Source organism: Serinus canaria, chromosome 8, assembly GCF_022539315.1.
Source record: "Serinus canaria isolate serCan28SL12 chromosome 8, serCan2020, whole genome shotgun sequence".
Classification (NCBI taxonomy): Eukaryota; Metazoa; Chordata; class Aves; order Passeriformes; family Fringillidae; genus Serinus; species Serinus canaria.
In genome coordinates this window covers 27,911,428-27,929,116 of record NC_066322.1, presented here as the reverse complement: position 1 = coordinate 27,929,116, position 17,689 = coordinate 27,911,428, and the positions used below count along the sequence as shown (strand labels likewise).

General features: G+C 42.1%; 1 protein-coding gene across 4 annotated transcripts in view; it reads right to left on the bottom strand.

The window, feature by feature from the left end:
- Window positions 1-17,689, bottom strand: part of KIFAP3 (kinesin associated protein 3) — a 67,073-nt gene that overhangs the window by 11,365 nt on the left and 38,019 nt on the right. For all 4 annotated transcript variants that reach the window (XM_050977420.1, XM_050977422.1, XM_050977421.1 and 1 more), the window contains exons 18-19: window positions 12,892-13,081; window positions 8,616-8,715 (exon numbers count right to left, since the gene is read on the bottom strand). In XM_050977420.1, the coding sequence (XP_050833377.1) occupies window positions 8,616-8,715; window positions 12,892-13,081 (290 nt within the window). The remainder of the gene's footprint in view (window positions 1-8,615; window positions 8,716-12,891; window positions 13,082-17,689) is intronic.

Here is a 17,689-nt window from a genome sequence, read left to right as displayed (position 1 = left end):
AAAGTGACTGCAAGTAAAAGAGGCCCAAGTATCCTGTATTCCAAAAGAGCTGAAGTGCATTAAAGCCTCAATACTTATTCTCTTCCCAAACAGCATCTGCAACTTGCTGAAAAAACTGCTATTTTAACACTGTTAAAATATTCCCCAGCAAGCTATTTCATCTCTCCCATACTGCTGCAATTGTTGGAGCAATTAAACCTCTCTTACAGTAAATGAAACGAGGGCAACCTGATCCTTCCCAGCTCCAGACCACACACCTTGGTGAGGTGGTGTGGTCTGGTCACTGTGGGAGCAATCAGGAGAGCCCTGCCCTGCTCCAGCTCTGGCACCTGACGCTGCAGGAGGAACTGCCCTTCTGCTCCATCCCTGGCCCCTGACCCTGCAGGAGGAACTGCCCTTCTGCTCCATCCTTGGCCCCTGACCCTGCAGGAGGAACTGCCCTTCTGCTCCATCCTTGGCCCCTGACCCTGCAGGAGGAACTGCCCTTCCCCTGCTCCATCCCTGGCCCCTGACCCTGCAGGAGGAACTGCCCTTCTGCTCCATCCTTGGCCCCTGACCCTGCAGGAGGAACTGCCCTTCCCCTGCTCCATCCCTGGCCCCTGACCCTGCAGGAGGAACTGCCCTTCCCCTGCTCCATCCCTGGCACCTGACCCTGCAGGAGGAACTGCCCTTCCCCTGCTCCATCCCTGGCACCTGACCCTGCAGGAGGAACTGCCCTTCCCCTGCTCCAACCCTGGCACCTGACCCTGCAGGAGGAACTGCCCTTCCCCTGCTCCATCCTTGGCCCCTGACCCTGCAGGAGGAACTGCCCTTCCCCTGCTCCAACCCTGGCACCTGACCCTGCAGGAGGAACTGCCCTTCCCCTGCTCCATCCCTGGCCCCTGACCCTGCAGGAGGAACTGCCCTTCCCCTGCTTCATCCCTGGCCCCTGACCCTGCAGGAGGAACTGCCCTTCCCCTGCTCCATCCCTGGCCCCTGACCCTGCAGGAGGAACTGCCCTTCTGCTCCATCCCTGGCCCCTGACCCTGCAGGAGGAACTGCCCTTCCCCTGCTCCATCCCTGGCTTCTCACTCCTCCCTTTTCCTGCTCCAGCTTTGGCCCCTGACTCTGCAGGAGGAACTGCCCTTCTCCCTCCCTTCCCTTCCCTTCTCCTCCACCTCTGGAGGAGTAACTTCCCTTCTCCCTCACCTGTGCTTTCCTGCCCACCTTGGCTATCAGCTCTCAAGGACTGTGAGCATTGTCTGTGTGTGGGGGATACATGGAGAGCTCTTGGGAGCTTCTTCTCATGCTGAGAACACAGTGACAACAAATGAACACCCAAGCACATTCAAAAGTTGTTGTACATCAAATATTGGATATGAATAATATTGTCCTCATTCCTTAGTTACAGCCCTAATCTTTCAGTGGTGCAAAAGTTGTCTAAACTCTGGGAAAATCACATGGATGAATATGGGCCCCACAGGGTAAAATCTTCATCCTCTGAAATAATCAGACCCCTGTCTTCAAAAATTCTCCAGTAACTGTCCACAGCATAACAGCAGAATTTGGTCAGACACTTATTAGAGACACCTAAACTGGATTATATGATCAGGCTGCAGCACTTCTATAAACAAGGATTTGAGGAGATAATATGAAAAAATAATGAAGTGACAGCTAACAGCAATATGACCACTACCCAAAAAAACCCCAAAAAACCCCCAAAACAACAACAACAAAAAACAACACCAAACCAGAAAGAGAGAGAGCTCTAGTTTAGTACTGATGCAGGAACAAATTACTGTAAGATACAAAGAAACTGAAGCTCTCATTCAAAAGCTTTCAGCAATGAAGCCTTCCTGTTCCACCATTGCCACATGTCAGTACTGAAGGGGAATAACTACACAGTGAACTTTGGGTCATTTTAGGCCATGATCCAGGCAGCACCTGGAGCAGTCAAGTGAAGTCTTTCAATAAGCTTGTCCCAGACTGTGTCCAAAACCCTCCAAAAGGCAGCAGCTCTCACTTCCTTCTCACATTCTTTTAGATGCAAAATCTCAATTCCAGGAGTATGTAGCACCTGCATAGGCACTGAGGAACAAAACATCTCTGCCAGCTCCCCAGGAATAGTCAGTGCCTTTAACTTCTATAAAACTAAACATGTAGGCACAGTTAGGACAAAAGAATATGATAAAAAGGTGACTCTTCTGCCAATAACAAGATTTTTGTGGGATTAAAAAAAAAAATACATGAACCAACCCAAATAAACTCCCTTATTTGTGTCCAGGAACTTCATTGGTTCTGAGCTTTTCTTTAAGGCCTTTTCAAATTCGTTTCAGTGGGATTTACAATTTGCTAATACTGATGTGTGATAAACTAATAAAACCTGCCTGCAAGGTTATAGGCCCAATTTACTAATAAAACCTAATTTAATTCTCCTGGGAAATGCAAATTAAATAGTGTCCAAATGGCAGAAGCTGAGTACAACTCTGCTGAACATATTGCAAAGGCAACTAAGTTGGGTTTTGTTTTTAAAATAAGGTTTAACTATGGAAAAGAAGAAATTCTGCCCAGAGCTGTAAGAAATATTATGGTAAAATGGTTCAAAGTAGAATCATCTTGTAATAGTAATTTAAGCTCTTTCAGGTTTTCTTTCCATTAATTAAAAGATTTTATACTCACTATATGTCCACCTTTAAGACAGGGAAGTATTACTTCCTCTGTTCAAATGAGGAGGAAAGAGATGTGAGTAGTCTCAGCACAGACCCCACAGGAGAACACTTTTTTTGTCTAAAGGAGCATGAAACAGTTTGTTCTGCCACTGATCCCTGCTGCTGTCTGCTGACAGAGTGGGTTTTCACCCTCAGAGACAGCCTGCAAGATGGTGCTTACCTCCTGAAAGGCTGGGAAGGGAATGTTCCAACTTCTAAATAAACTGTGCTGAACTTTACTGAAAATAGAGGATGGATGAGACACACTCCCCAGCAGGGTCACCAAGATCAGCAATTCCTTCAGTCCTTTCCTTCAGCAAATCTAACTGAAGATGAGGATCTCTATAGCTCTAAATGTCAAAGCAGGATGTAAGTTACAGGTACAACCATTTAAAAGCATTTTGATAATCCCTCACAAAGTGCACATTTGCCAGCACCTGCTGCAGTTCCTGCAGCTGACCCAAATGGGAGATGTTCAGCTGGGAATTCACACCACAGTGCAGCAATCAATGGCAGTGAAAGGCTACAGCTCTGGGTTGTTCCACCATGAAAACTTCCAGGTTTCCAAGTGAAAAAAGGCCATAGATAGGAGCATTCTTGCCATTCAGGGTGGACTTGCAGCACATGCAGACATCACATACGTTTAGCTCAGCTACAGATAAGCCAAGTCCCACTGAGAGTGTTGGAGCACCAGAAGCTGTGGCCAGGTCCTGTTTCCCTCAAGCCCAGACAAGAGCCTGGCTGTGCAGCCTGGAATTTGCCAAGAGCAGCCACAGCTTCCCTGGGGCCAGCACAGAGCAGCCTGCAAGGGCCTGGCTGCAGGCTCTGAGCTCACAGAACATGCCAGTGACCTGCCATGGCAAAAACAAGACATGCAGGCACAGCTTTAGGCTGTAAATCCAGGCAAGAGGAAAGATGTTCCACCAAGGACACAGACATGCAGTCACCCCATAAAACTGGTTGTGCTTGACATGCCAAACCTCAGTGCTTCCTGGGAAGAATCCTCAGTCAGATCTCTGTTGGGAAGAGCTGGGAGTGCACATGCTGGGAACAGCACACACAGCAAGGCCTTGTCTCAGAGAAAATGAGGGTTGAGCAATGGCAGCTCTGCTGCATTTTGTAACAAGGTTAAAGGATCCTGCACTGGTAAAAAACTTCCTCAGGGAAAAAAAAAAAAAAAAAAAAAAAAAGTCCTGGCCAGCTCTAGCATTCCTAACTATTAATCTTTTCAAAGCTACAGACTGAGAAGATTTGAGGACTCTGTTGAGGATATTAACCAAAAATTGGCTTTTGCACTCAGAGTTTGTACCATTACCTAGTTGTAGCTGGGAAAGGTTAAGAAGCGGCCTCTTCCCCAAGGGGCAAGAAAAATACTGTGGCTATCTCTATTATAAGGTATTTAGCCATCACTATTATGTTTGTGTCTTAAGAAAGTAATTAGTCTCCAGAAGGTGATTAAAATTTGATGAATGACCATAGATTCTGGAAGATGTCTTTCAGCTGGTCTTTATCCCCTGCAGCTCAGACACTAAGCTGTCATCACATCAGCCAAAGGTGAAGGATTTTTGTTTGCCACAATCATAAAACTTTCACTCAATATTAAGCCTTATCAGAACCAGAAACCTTGAATTCAGATTTTAATAACAGATGAAAATTTCAAATCTATGCCTAATGCCCATCTGCTTCTGAAAGACAGAAAGATGATTCAAAGCTGGTAATCTAATCACAAGTCTTTTCCTGGCCAATGAAAAAAACCTGGATAGAAGCTGTCAAAACAACCTCCTCAGCCACATCTTTTCTGCTGAATGGAAAACATACCTTACAATCTATCTGCATTATGCTCCAAACCTTTGAGGAAAACAAGAGATGCTGTTTATGGACTTTATCACTGCTCCTGTGGATGTTACATTCTGAAATAATTCTGTTTATAGGCCTCATAGGTAACAGTACAACTGCACTGAGAATATAGTTCAGGGATAAGAGCTGTAAACAGAAGCTGCAGAACACACAAGCTAGATCCCCAGAAACAAAGCCTTTCCCAGGGTGGCACTAGCAGAAAAATGGCAGCTGCCCAGGTTTTCACTTCTGTGCTGCTTCTGCTTTATGATGACAAGTAACAGAAATAACAATTATCAGGATGTGGACATGTCCAGAGCAGCAAGCATGCAAGCAAATCTACAAACTGAATTCAGGGCTAGATACTTATACAATTCCCTTCAAAGTTGTTCTTTACTTCACAATGCACAATCACGTGAGGTGTCATTCTCAACTCCTGAGAGTAACACTACCCCAGGTTTCAAAGGAAAAGACACGCCCTGAAGGGAAAGCAGTGTCTTTGAAAAAAAAAGCCTCTTTCCCCAGATCAAGAGAAGTTTTTACTGCCAGTGCTGCCACTTCATGTTTCCCTCTTGAAAATGACAGGGGAGAACAGCCCCAATGTGGTAACTCAGGGAGTTATGCCTATCAAAAATTCAACTGTTTTGAATTCCTGTACTGCTTGACTTCACAAAAGCATCTCCCTACCCTCCTGAGACTGTGCAGCAGCTCTAGGTGTGTGGGTCCAGGGTCTCCACAAGAGATGCTGGTGGTATCCCTGCTGCATTACAGGAGAGTCAACCACTTCAGCAACTGCACCTTTGAACACAGCTGCTGCCCCAATTGCCCTGCATTTTCCCAAATGAAGCAGCCTGGAATTGCAATGGCAGAGGGTGCCCTGGAGCTCTGCTAGAACAGCATCCCCCAGCCCTGGAAGTTCACAAGGAAACTGGAGTAACAATAGGACACATGGCAGGTGGTGTGGGCTGGGTTATCAAACATAACTTACAGGGAACATCTCCCACTCAGGCTGAGTTTCACTGTGGTCCTCACAGACACAGTTCTTTGGCTCCAAAAATTAGGATGGTGATCAGAACACACTCAAGCCTTAGTAATGCACTGAGGGCACCAACACCAGTTCAGCACAAACTCAGTTTCTCAGTGATGTGCAGCCACTAAAAATGTGGGACTTTCTGGCTGCCTTTTCAGCCCTCCTGGAGGCAAGGCAAAGTCCTGATCCACTCTGAGCTCATTGCAAGGACAGGAAACAGCCTCAGAGAAATTAAAGAGGTAACATATCCTCATTCTTTCTCATAGGAATGCAGAAAGGAGAAGAAAGGATTAAATTATTCAAGGCTGAGGAGCGAGAAGTCAGCTCATGGTTGTTACCTACCTCAAAATTCACAGGGTGGTCTTAAATGGCAAAGAGACTCTCTCTTAAATGACAAAGAGACTTCAGAACTCACCACTGCTTAGCAAAAACTGCTTCTATTATAGAACTGAAAAGCCTAATATAAAAGGCAAAGACCAGAAGACAAAGGCATAACAAATAAATGTATAATAAATGAAAAAGTATAACAAATTGAAAGACCAAAACCAAGAATCTACTCATAATTAGCAATCTCTCTCTGAACTTCCAAGACATGTTACTATTAACTGACTTGCTAATTGTCTATGAAAACCACAACTCAGCTTACTTGTTAAAAAGTTTCTGAAAACATATTCAAATATTATTAATAGAAAAATGAACCATTTTTTATAACAAAAAATCTTGATTTATTAAAAGCTGGAACTGGTTAAAAATAAATCCTTGACATAAGGTTCTTGTTAGCTTTAAACTGTAAGCATAAAAATACCCCAGAATTATGTTTTGGTATGGCTGAAATGTACACTATATAACACATAAAAAGCGCCTTGACTTGCTGCTATTATTTTTAATTAGGCTCTGTAGCACGTATGGTTTTACCTTCCAACACCAGCTCCAGTTGGGAGAAGGGAGCTCCAGACCCATGGGACTGGCAATTCCATGGCTCATGCCTTGGAGCACTAATGCATTTTACATTAGGTCTGAGCATCAGGAAATCCTGGCTGCTGGCGCCAAGCAGTTCCAGCCCATAATGACCCACATGTGAGAAGTCAGATTCACCACTCAGCTGCCAGTATCTATTCTATCAAACAATTCACTCCTGCTCTGCTACAAATAAGACAGAACATTTGCAGCACTCCACACTGTTTCCAATTAGACTGTGTGTCTGGATTGCAGATAAGTCCTTGGAGCAATCCTACTGAAAGAAACCTTCCTAGAAAACAGAAATCCCAATATTTCCAGAGGCCATCAGCAATGGGCCAACCTGCAGTTCTTCTGTTTTCATTCTTGAGGTGAGCCTTCAGAATGCCTTGAAACATGCAAGAAAATTCTACAAATACTTAATTTAACTAGGTATACACCAGGTGTATTTTGCTACTCATGTTAGCTGGAATACAATCAGATTAAAAAGCAGGTTACTATTGGAGCTCCCTGATGAGGGACTGCAATTTGAGGCTGACTGATGTGCCTTCACTTTTAACCAAGGACACTGAAGATGGTTTTGCTTCCCAGCTGAAAACTCTCTGTTTTCAGAGTATCTTGACTGAGACTTTCTCTGAGTTAACTAAGTAAACTTTTCTAAGTTTGCTGGAAACAAAGGAGTCTGCAAGCTCTACCCTACACACCTTTCCCCACACCTCCAGGTGGGCCTGAAGACTACAGGAGCATTCTCCAATGTTCTAGTGAACAGAGAAATCCATCACCTCGTGGCTGTGTGTCTAAAAATGGTGAGTCACCCACTGAGACCCCAAGAGCAGCACAGAGCTCACACTTACCTCAGTTTCTCTCCCACCTGCAAGCTCTGCAACAAAGGTTGAACATTTGGAAATGATCAGCACGGGCACCAGCATCCCCTTCCCAAACACAGACTCACACTACTCTGAACTTAATGCTTACTGAGTAAAAATATTTCCTTTTTTTCTAGAAGATTCATCTCAAATCCTGCTTTTTTTGTACCCTGAGCATGTCAGTTATTTTAATTTGTCCTTAAAAATGTTACCACCACTCCAACCCTGACTCAATGTTCAGCTTTCTGGGCCATCACAGGTAGAATAAACCAACAAAAGGAACTGTCCACCCCCTTGATTAATTACAAGAAGCCAAAGTAAGGGAGGAAAATCTTTTTTGCATACTGTGAATGACTTAGATTTTACAAATGTAAGGTGCTAGTGGTGAAAAGAACATTCTTCTTCTGGAAAGAAACAGCTTCAGCCCCAGGGCTGGGCATATCCAGATAGCTGGATCCTGCTTAAGTGAATGCTGTACCTTGCCTATCAAGTGTTTGAACTACTTCCTGCTCAGGAGTGCAGAGAATTCATGCTTTATAAAAGGCACTTCCTAAACTCTATAGCATCAGGATTTATGAAGATTCCATTCTTGGAAATGAGTCTTTCCTATTTTGAACTCATGGGAGAAGTTCACTCAGAAATTCAAACAGGAACAGCTTGCCAACATTAAAAAGGAGAGGTCTTTGACCAGAGGGGAAATTCAGAAAAAGATCTCCCAGAGTATCAGCAAAAGCTGATGCCTTTTGCTCCTATAGCCCATTTTCAAAGTGCCCTCAGGAATATAACTGAGAATACCTTGGGAGGACTTAGGCTAATGAAAAACACCAATAAACACCAAACCCACAGCAGCTGAAAGACTTCTTTTAAATTTAAGAATATTGAAAACAAACATCACCTGGGTAATCAGCACTCAAGCCTCTCTCTAGGTGCTTCCCAGTGTCTGAAGAGTATTTGAGTAGTTGTTATAACAGGTGGTGTATTCTGTGTTATTGTTCTATTCTTATTGTTCTTGTTATTCTGTTCTTGTTTTATTCTTTCTTTTGGAAAGCTGTGATGTATTACAACATGTTAGGATGTTAAAATAGACACGTGATTCAGACAACAGACTTGAACTGTTTGTGCAGTGTAAATCATTCCTACTGCTATGGGGGCAAAAATTACTGAGCACTACTAATGAAGCCCTAAAAGAAGCTTGAAGAGCCACTGGATGATAAGAATTCTTGAGCAGGAGGAACTTACTTGCCAGAGAAGGGGTGCTGCCCAACCAGGTCTCCATTCTGCAGCTGGTAATCCCCGAAGATATCTGGACTCACCGCTCCATCAGGGACTATCAGCCCATCTAGAAAACAAAATACAGCCACTTGTCAAGGAGCAGGAATGAGGGCAAGTGGGCAAAACCACCTGTCCTGGTTTCTTTCAGCAATTCATTAGGAATTTAACTTACAATGTTTCTGTGAGGAACAAAAATCAACAGTAATACTGAAACTCAGCAACTTCAAGTACAAAAAGGTCCTTACTAGGACTCCAAGGAGCTTCAGCCCACTGCCCTGAAAAATGCTGCACCTAAGAAATATTCTCTTACCCCTTCTTTCTTAAGCCTGTAAAAGTTATTTCAAGACAAATCTTGTCTCACCCAATAAAGTAAGCCCAGAGAACAAGTAATGAAAAAGGTAAAACATTAATCTGGACTAGCAGCATAAAAACAAAAAAGCAGCAATGGTCTTTATTGTTCAGACTCTATACTGCACCACTGTATCTCTTCAAACTTTTTGAGAAAAACAAGAAAGTGACTTCAAAATTAATTATCCTGCCCATCTTTTAATATCTCAGAGCTCCTTCCATCAAGAGCAGGCTTTTCATGTGATATCCTCTCAAGAACACAGGTTCCAGATTTTCTGTGCTTCCTTTATGTTACAACACTGGCATATGAAGATGCAGACATTTGTAAAGCCAGAAGCATTTCTTAAGGGCTTCCCAGTCTCTGCTTGCTTTATGAGGAAAAGAAAATCAGGAGCTAACATCTTCCTTCTGTTACATCAATGTAAACCCACAGAGTGTCTTTGAAGTAAAGTCACTGAACTGACCCCAGCTGAATGAGAGCCCAGCTTAACTCTTTGCTGCTCCCATTCACAAAACACATTTCTTTTTAATATTAAGGGCATCGTTCTTACTTAGTAATTAGCATTAGGCTCCAATCAGATAAAACAAGCTTTTTTATTTAAACAGCCCCTTCATCAGTTTGTCTCCATCACTGTATGAAAACCATTGCAGAGCTGAAGTGCAGAAAGCATCCTCATAAAAGCAGGGCAGAAACAGGTACATCCAGACTGATACATTAAGAGTTTAAGAGAGGGAAGACAGAGATTCCTAATGACTAGGAAGTTACAAATGCCATTCCACTTTAAAGAAAATGAGATAAGATCCAGGGAGTCACAGGCCACTTAGCTTAACCTCTGTGGTTTCCAAACTACTAAAACTGCCTGCACAGGAAGCAGTGGAAAGTTACTTACAGACACAAGGGCTTAGAGATGATGACTCTGGCATTCAAACAAATCTCCCCGTGCTTTATGAATTTACCTGATGTTTTTTGAAGATAATATAGTGACAAGTGATAAAAGGAATAGAATTGACACATCTAGATTTCTAACAGACATTTGATGAGGTGCTACAGAGATTCATTGAGAAGATAATACCTCATGGGAAAGTGACTGGATGCAAGGCAGCAGATTGCAAATGAAAAATGCCAGCCATGATCAGACCACATTTTAGCAGCATCAGATTGCTGTACATGGCCATGTTCTAACTGCAGACATGTGTGTACAGTATGTGAAGGAGTATGACTTGACAAGCAAGTGTTCTGGCAGGGATCAATATTCCTGTCTCTCAGCATGTTCAGCAGGATGTGGGTGCCCTGTGACATCTAACAAATAGAAAATGTCCAAAGAAGTGAAAGGAAAGTTGAAGTGGCCTTTATTAAGACTTGTGCCATTTTTTTCTATCTCACCTCCTAGTCTGTATGCTCCACTTAACTGAAATGAGGAGGACAATTATCACTTTTATACCTGCACCACTTCAGATCAAAAGCAATCCAAGCAAGTGACTGTGCATTTTAAATAGCCAGGCTAGGCTAAAACTTCCTCTTCTTTGAGAGCAGAGAAACTTAAAAAGAACACATGTCTCTGCATTAATAAAGCAAGCACTACATTTTAACTCTGAGGCTACTGCTACCACTACTTAAAGTGTCTTCAATCAAGAGTGTTAACAGTCAAACCATAACACTCAGAGTTATGGCTCTCATGAATTTACAGGAAAATGAAAGCACATGGAGAGCATCAGCTGCAGAAAATGTGATTACACAGTTAAAGGACATCTGTTGTTATGTACATTTCAACATAAATTAGGTTATGTACTTTCAGAGCAAGAGAGGCACTGAGCTCAGGAAGGTAACTTCAGAGATTCTACATTTTTCATGTAGATTTAAATTACTGTGCAAGAGAGAGACTGGCCTGTCATGAAATAAGGAACTCATCTTGCCATCAGCGAGATCAAGAATGATTATGGTCAAGGTGGGACTTGTACTGTCAGCCATCAGTGTAGATCACTTCTAAAAGTATCAAACTGAAATACAAGTATTTCATTTCTGACTGCACAAAGATTTGTACTTTTGGTGGGTTTGAATTTGGGTTTTTTTTTTCACTAAGTAATGATCTGTTCTTCAGAAACCCAAATCCCTGCTCCAACCTTAACCTGTAGCTTTTTCAAAGGAATATTATGTCACTTTTGAGATGCTACATTTCAAAAGCTGAAGTCTAGGAAATTGCAGAAGCACAAAATTACTGACATTTGCTGCAATGAACCTGAGAAGTGAATCTACCTTTTAAATATAATCACTCTTTAAAAAGGGCTACCTTTAGAAACAAAAGCACATTTCAAACATCTGCAGAACATATCACCAGAATTCTACCTTTTCCTCCCAGTCAAGTATCAATTCCAGCACAAAAAATCCAAAGGGAAAAACTATGACACTAAGAGGCAAGTTGCTATGGCAGAAGAAAAAGAAGCCTTCTGTTCTGTTATCCTTTGAGAACAGTATTTGAAATGCTACTGAGATCTTGCACAATTGTTTTCTTGCAGCAACCATGAGTGAAGATGATGGGGTTTAGTGGTTTTGTTTTTCTAATTATTCTTCCTGCAAATTGATCTCTGGATCACAGAATTTTGTGACTCATGCTTCATGGCAGAGGACTGGACACTTATGTGGAAAATTAAAAACACAGACTCAAATCCAGCAATTAAAAAAAAAAAAAAAAAGGCAAAAATTCATGCACTCAGTTATCCAGGAGTTTCAAAAGGATCTAAACCCACAAGTTTGAGAGGGTAAGCCAACTCCTAGTTACAAAAAGTTATGCAGACATTTATCCACTGGGCCAAATTATTTCATTGTTGTATTCTGCAAAGTTTTATTGAGCCTTCCTCCTGAACAGCTGGCAACGCTGGATTAGATACATCAGCATTTACAGAAGAAATTCACACACTTCCCAAAATCCTAGATATACAACAGCAAAAATGGTACAGATAGATTAAAGTAATGAAATGATGGACTCTGCTACGGAATCTACAAGTTTGAGACTCAACTGAAGTCTTTCATCAATATCTGCAATAAAAATCCCATTGCACAACTAATACAACAGGCAGAACAAAATTCAGCATAAATCCCACAGCTGTGAATTTAACAGGGATGAGAGGATTTTGTTTACAGAGCAAACAAACTATGGACACAAGAAATAGATGGGAAGAAGAAGGCTGGGCCACCTTTACTTGACTCCCTTGCCATGGTCCATCTTTGAGACAGGTCTACTCATATTCATGAAGACCTGTAACATTTCCTAAAATCATGGATAACCAGTATTTAATCCATCACTATCATCCTGATGCCTTAGTATTTTAGCTTTTATATTTTTCAAATCCTGTACTGCTTTAGTGTATCACTCTAAATTCTATATAGAGTGTTAGCTACTGTCTTCACATTTTGGTCAGACAAAACAATCCCTCTGGGCCTGAAACTCAAGGACACCCTACAGCCTTGGGCCCCAAAAAGTATAAACAAAAGTGAATTGGGGAGGAGCAAACTGGGGGAACATGACTTCATTAACCTGAAGCTGTAATTGGAGGATTAACCACCGATATGTGAATGGACCAAACTTCTAACTGTATGAAAAACTCATGACCATTGTCCATCCTGGGTGTAGCCCCTTGGAGGCTTTTGGCTGCCCAAGGTGTAGCCATTTGAAGGCCTTCAATAAATACCCACTTTTATTCTCTTAATCTTGTTCTAGGTAGCCATTCCACGGCATCAGCCCCAACAAGGACAAGCCCATCCCTGGCTGGCATCACTGCTACTCCCAGTGCCACAAAACAGGAACTGCCCTGGTTTGAGTCAGACCCAGCTCAAGCTCCCACTGCAAATTCAGAAGTGGCAAATCCCAGTGCTGAACCCTGACAGGTGCTGCTTTACCTGCATTATAGAAGAGGTCAGGTCTCTCCAGAATGTCCCCCTCATGGATGTAGGGCTCGATGGGGTCGTCCCCATACAGGTACTGCTCGCTGTCGTCCATCTGCCGGCTCTCCACCATCTCCAGCCACTGCGAGTTGTGCCATCGGAACTTCTCCGTCTGGATTTTTTTAGCCCATTCCTCATCATATTCCTGGTAAAAATCACCACACACTGCTTTAGGAATAGCTGCAGACAAAGCTGGTGTAACAGGAAATGGCAGGGGAAGCCAACATCAGCAAAAGATGCCAGTTCAGGGCCTAGTGACATAAATGCTCTGCTCAGCTGCATGTTCTTTGAGCAAAGAAGGGATTTTGCAAGCATTGGGCATTATTTGGTTTTGTGATACAGCAGTACAATCTTCCCTTCATGGTTTGGAACTTCACTCCATCCAGAAAAACCTCTTGCTTGGAACAGAACAGCTCCATCAGCAGTTTCCTCATTTGGTTTAATTAGGAAGACCCAATTACTGACAATCTTCAGGGGATTCTTAGTGATTAATTATTAACACTGGCCAAATAGCCTGCACATCTTCATTAGATGAGCATTTCCTAGGACAACTAGTTACTAAAACAAAAATCTATTAAGAAAAAAGGCTGTGATAAAACCAAAAAATTTATTTTCTTTCATGAGCTCCAGCAAGAATTTCAACTTTATGTCAAATTTTATGTATAATGTCGAACAACCACAAACATGGTAGGCAAGTAAACTCTGAGGAGAACTTCTCCAGAAAGCTGAGTAAAACAGGATATAGATTCCAGTCACTATGGAAAAACATGCAGGCATGACATTTCAATCTGGATTACAGCCTAATTGCACTCAAGTGATGTGATATTCATTGTAAAGGAACACCAGCATGAAGTGAGATAGCCTATGGTCCCTGCAATCAGCTGTTCTGAGAAGGATCTTCTGAACAGAGCAGATTTTGGGGCTGGTGATTCCACAGAGGGAGCACCAACCCATGGATAGCACTCAGCTCCTCAATCCTGCTGGGAAGATAAGGCCCAGCTATCTCTAGGAAGCTCATCAACATATGAAATCTGCAGATGGTATCAGTTTGGGAATACTCACAAATAATGCACCATGATTTGTGCTTTTTAAACCAAAGTATTGTGAGCAAGAATAATATCCCTAGCCATAATGTTTCTTATTGTGTGAAGAAATATCCTTATGAAACACATTCCACTCCACTGTCTTCTAACCTAACTACAAAGCAGAGAAAAGTTGAAAATAATTTCTCAACTCTCATGGTGGTGAACACATGATCTACACAGACTTTCCTCAGAGATCTAAACTGAAGTAGCTTAAGGCTTTTAAAATGGGTTTTACTTAGCTCTGAAGATGACACACAATTAGTGACAATGTTGTGGAAGTGGGAATTTCTGACATGCCAGAGTAGATCTGTCTACAACCAGAGGCCATAAAATGGCAGAGAAGGCAGAATCAGCTGGCTTGGGAGCTCAGGGTAAACTTCTGACAGCTCCATAGTCTGAACAGAGGTTTTAAGCTGACTTCATATTCATAGCCTTGTCTTCACTGCTGTCATGTGTGTTCCACAGGTAACACTCTGTGCCTTTTCCACCTTTGGGCTGGTGGATAACACAAAAGCCAGCTGGCCCTGCCAGTCTGGCAGAGGCTTCTCTGACATTGACAACAGATACCTAGAACATCCAAGATTTCCTTATTCTCAATTTCTCTAATTCCAACTCTGATCAACACTAATTCCACTCCTCACTATCCTGGTACTCCTGCTCATTGATCCTGTGCAAAACCTGGTGTCCTGCACAACTTCCACACCCAGAGCAGGTATCACCTGTGGGATCCATAGATATTCTCAGTGCCTAGGGAAGCAAAATTCCACTTTCTGTCTGTCAGGATTACTGCAGCCTTAGGGAGGAGAAAAGACAAGACCAAAACCCAGCAATCATGCACATCTCATACTGTTTGGAAAAGAGCACCTCAGGCTATTTCTTGATATTTCCCCCCCCTTATTTCCACTCTTGATTATAAAGAAAAACTAGAAGTAGCAGTAAAAACTTGGAAAAAGCAAGTTCATCACAGGTTTATAAAATGACCCATAAAAAAAAAAGACAAGGCATGACTTTTAATGATGGCATCTGACCAGCACCTTGGAAACAGCTCCTTAGCTGCATCTGCCAGAGCTAAACCTTGGGCTGGCTGTTATGTCACTCTCCAGCAGTTGTGAATTACTTAGAAGCTTTAGAGAAACATCTTGTAACTGCCAGAAATCATACTGCACTCTCAAGAACACTATTCCCAGAAGTCATGATTGCAAAGAAGGGGAGGAAAATAAACAAATTTAACAAACAGCAAATTAGATTAACCTCTGTGAAAGCTGAATCGCTTTTATATTATCCTGTTTACTTTTCAAAGTTCTCAAAAGCCAAGAGGCCATCAGCTAAATCACCTCATTCACATTTACCATCAATGCACTTGGAAAACACTTGAATATTCCCAAAATTACAACCCTAAATGTATCCTACTTCCTGACAGAGTTCCACTCACCATGTCTGAACATGCTGAATATCTGTCAGAAACAGAAATCAACTTCTTATAATCCTTCTGCAAAAATTATTTCACATTTCTCAGATTCTAACTGATTTTTTCTTCAGCTGATGACAGCAGGGCAGAGTATTCCTATAGATTCTACATTTCCCATCCTATATTAAGAGGTTTAAGAGTCCCAGGTGTTTTTCCTCTATCATTCTGCTAAATTTTGGAAAATTATTAGCAATTATTTTGGAAAAGTATTAGCAATTGAACAGCAAATACTTATGAACCACAATTTATCCATTCAAGTACTTTGATATCTTTGTTCTTGTTGTTCATTCCCAGTGAAAACAGCAAGGTACAAATGTTACAAAGAAGTGATGCACCAGAACTAGATCAATGCTCAGTTTTGTCAGGACTTTCATTCTGGCAGCAATCAGAGTAAAAGGAAGATTTGCAATCATCTAGAATGATTTACATAACCTCAGCACTAAAGAAGTTCATTTAAGTAGTGCTAGATCAGGAATATGTCTGTAGATTTTCCATGGAAATATGCAGAACCACCACTGGGTAAATGATTAATGGAATAACATCAGAATGGAAGAAAAGCTGTAAATGCAGGGCTACAGCCAAAAAGCACAAAGAAACCAAATTAAAGACATTTAGAGCAAAACAATTCCCTAAAACACTGCAAGTCTTCCAGTAATTATATTTTGAGCTATTACAATCTTTTTTATTATTATTTTGTGGGGGAGGGTTGTTTTGGTTGGGTTTTGGTTTTTAAACACATGAAGCACTCCTTCTTTACAAGGAAATTTCTGCAAACATGAAACCAGAAAGCTAAAAATTATGGAGATACAGCTATAGCTTTGAGCTCTCCAGTCCTTTTGAATGTTAGGCTACTGGAAAAGCACTGCAAGGGGGAATGAGAAGGTGAACACAACGTGCTATTTTCCAGCATCACCCCCCTCAAACACTGCAGTCATGGTCAGAAACTTAAAAGGAGGAATTCTCAAAGCTGATTTTATTCTCTTTGGAGCTCCCTGACATCACTGGTTTTAACATTCGGTTTCCATAAATCCAGAAGTGTCATAGAAGATGTATGGCTTGACTCTGGGAGGAATGTGCCATCCTTTTTGAAGTTCTCCTTCCAGCTTTGTTTACTACTGAACCATTGAAATATTATGAAGCGTTAACTGGCCCATTATCAGAGCATGTCTGTTCCCTATCAGGGTCCCCTTTGTCACTGGCTTCCGTCACACCTTGTATCTGATTAACACACTATAGGATAACACAGAGCTACACAGATCTGCTTTGTGTTCCCTCACAGCTGATGAAAAACAGATTTTCCTTTGCACTTTAATGTGGTTGCCCTTTAATTGGGTCTGTAATAGGGTTCATTTGATGTGATTCCTCATACTGAACTGAAACTGCTGTACAATAAGTACAAGGCTCATTATGTTCAAGGCTCTACTTAGTGATTTGTTACATTCTTCATTAAAAACCTACTGTTTACATAAAAGATTAAATTAGCCATCTGTTAAGAAAGAAAAATTTATCTTGTCTAGCTATCTAGCTAGGATTTTAGCTCTGTGACTATAAACCAAGAACAGAACCAGATGTAAGGGATCACCTTCTGCAGGTGTCTACCACTCCTATCTTAGGGTAAGTACAACTGCAGGACAAATCCTTCACAGGCCAGGAAAAAAAAATCCTTCCACCACTTACACCTGTGCAACCTGAAGTCACTGCTTCACAATCAGCATCATTACTATAAATATATTCTGACAGTAAGCTCACAGATATCTGAGAGCTGAAACTAATGGCAAGGCAAGGAAAAAAGAGTAACCATTGATGCCCTCTAAATTTAGGTGGCTTCATAAAATGTCGGGCACCCTCAACGTTCCTACATTGCCAGTGGCAGACTAGAGAAACTTTTTTCCCCTCTCTTTTGGAGGAATGTAGGATATCTTACTGGCAACCTGCTATGCAAGTAACAGAGCAATGGTTTGGCTCACCTTCCCAATCCCACAAAGCCAGAGAGCAGGGCTGACAGGGAATCTGTCCAAGGCAGCTTTTATGTGAAGACAAAAACAATCAGGACACTCTTGCCCTATCTAAAGCTGCCTGTGGTTACTCTGCTACAGGCAGAGCCACAAGCAGCAGCCAGCACCCAAGCAGACTGCTGGCAAATTGAACAATGAACACAGGAAACTTCAGGAGCTCAGCTGCAACCCCAGCCCCTCGCTGC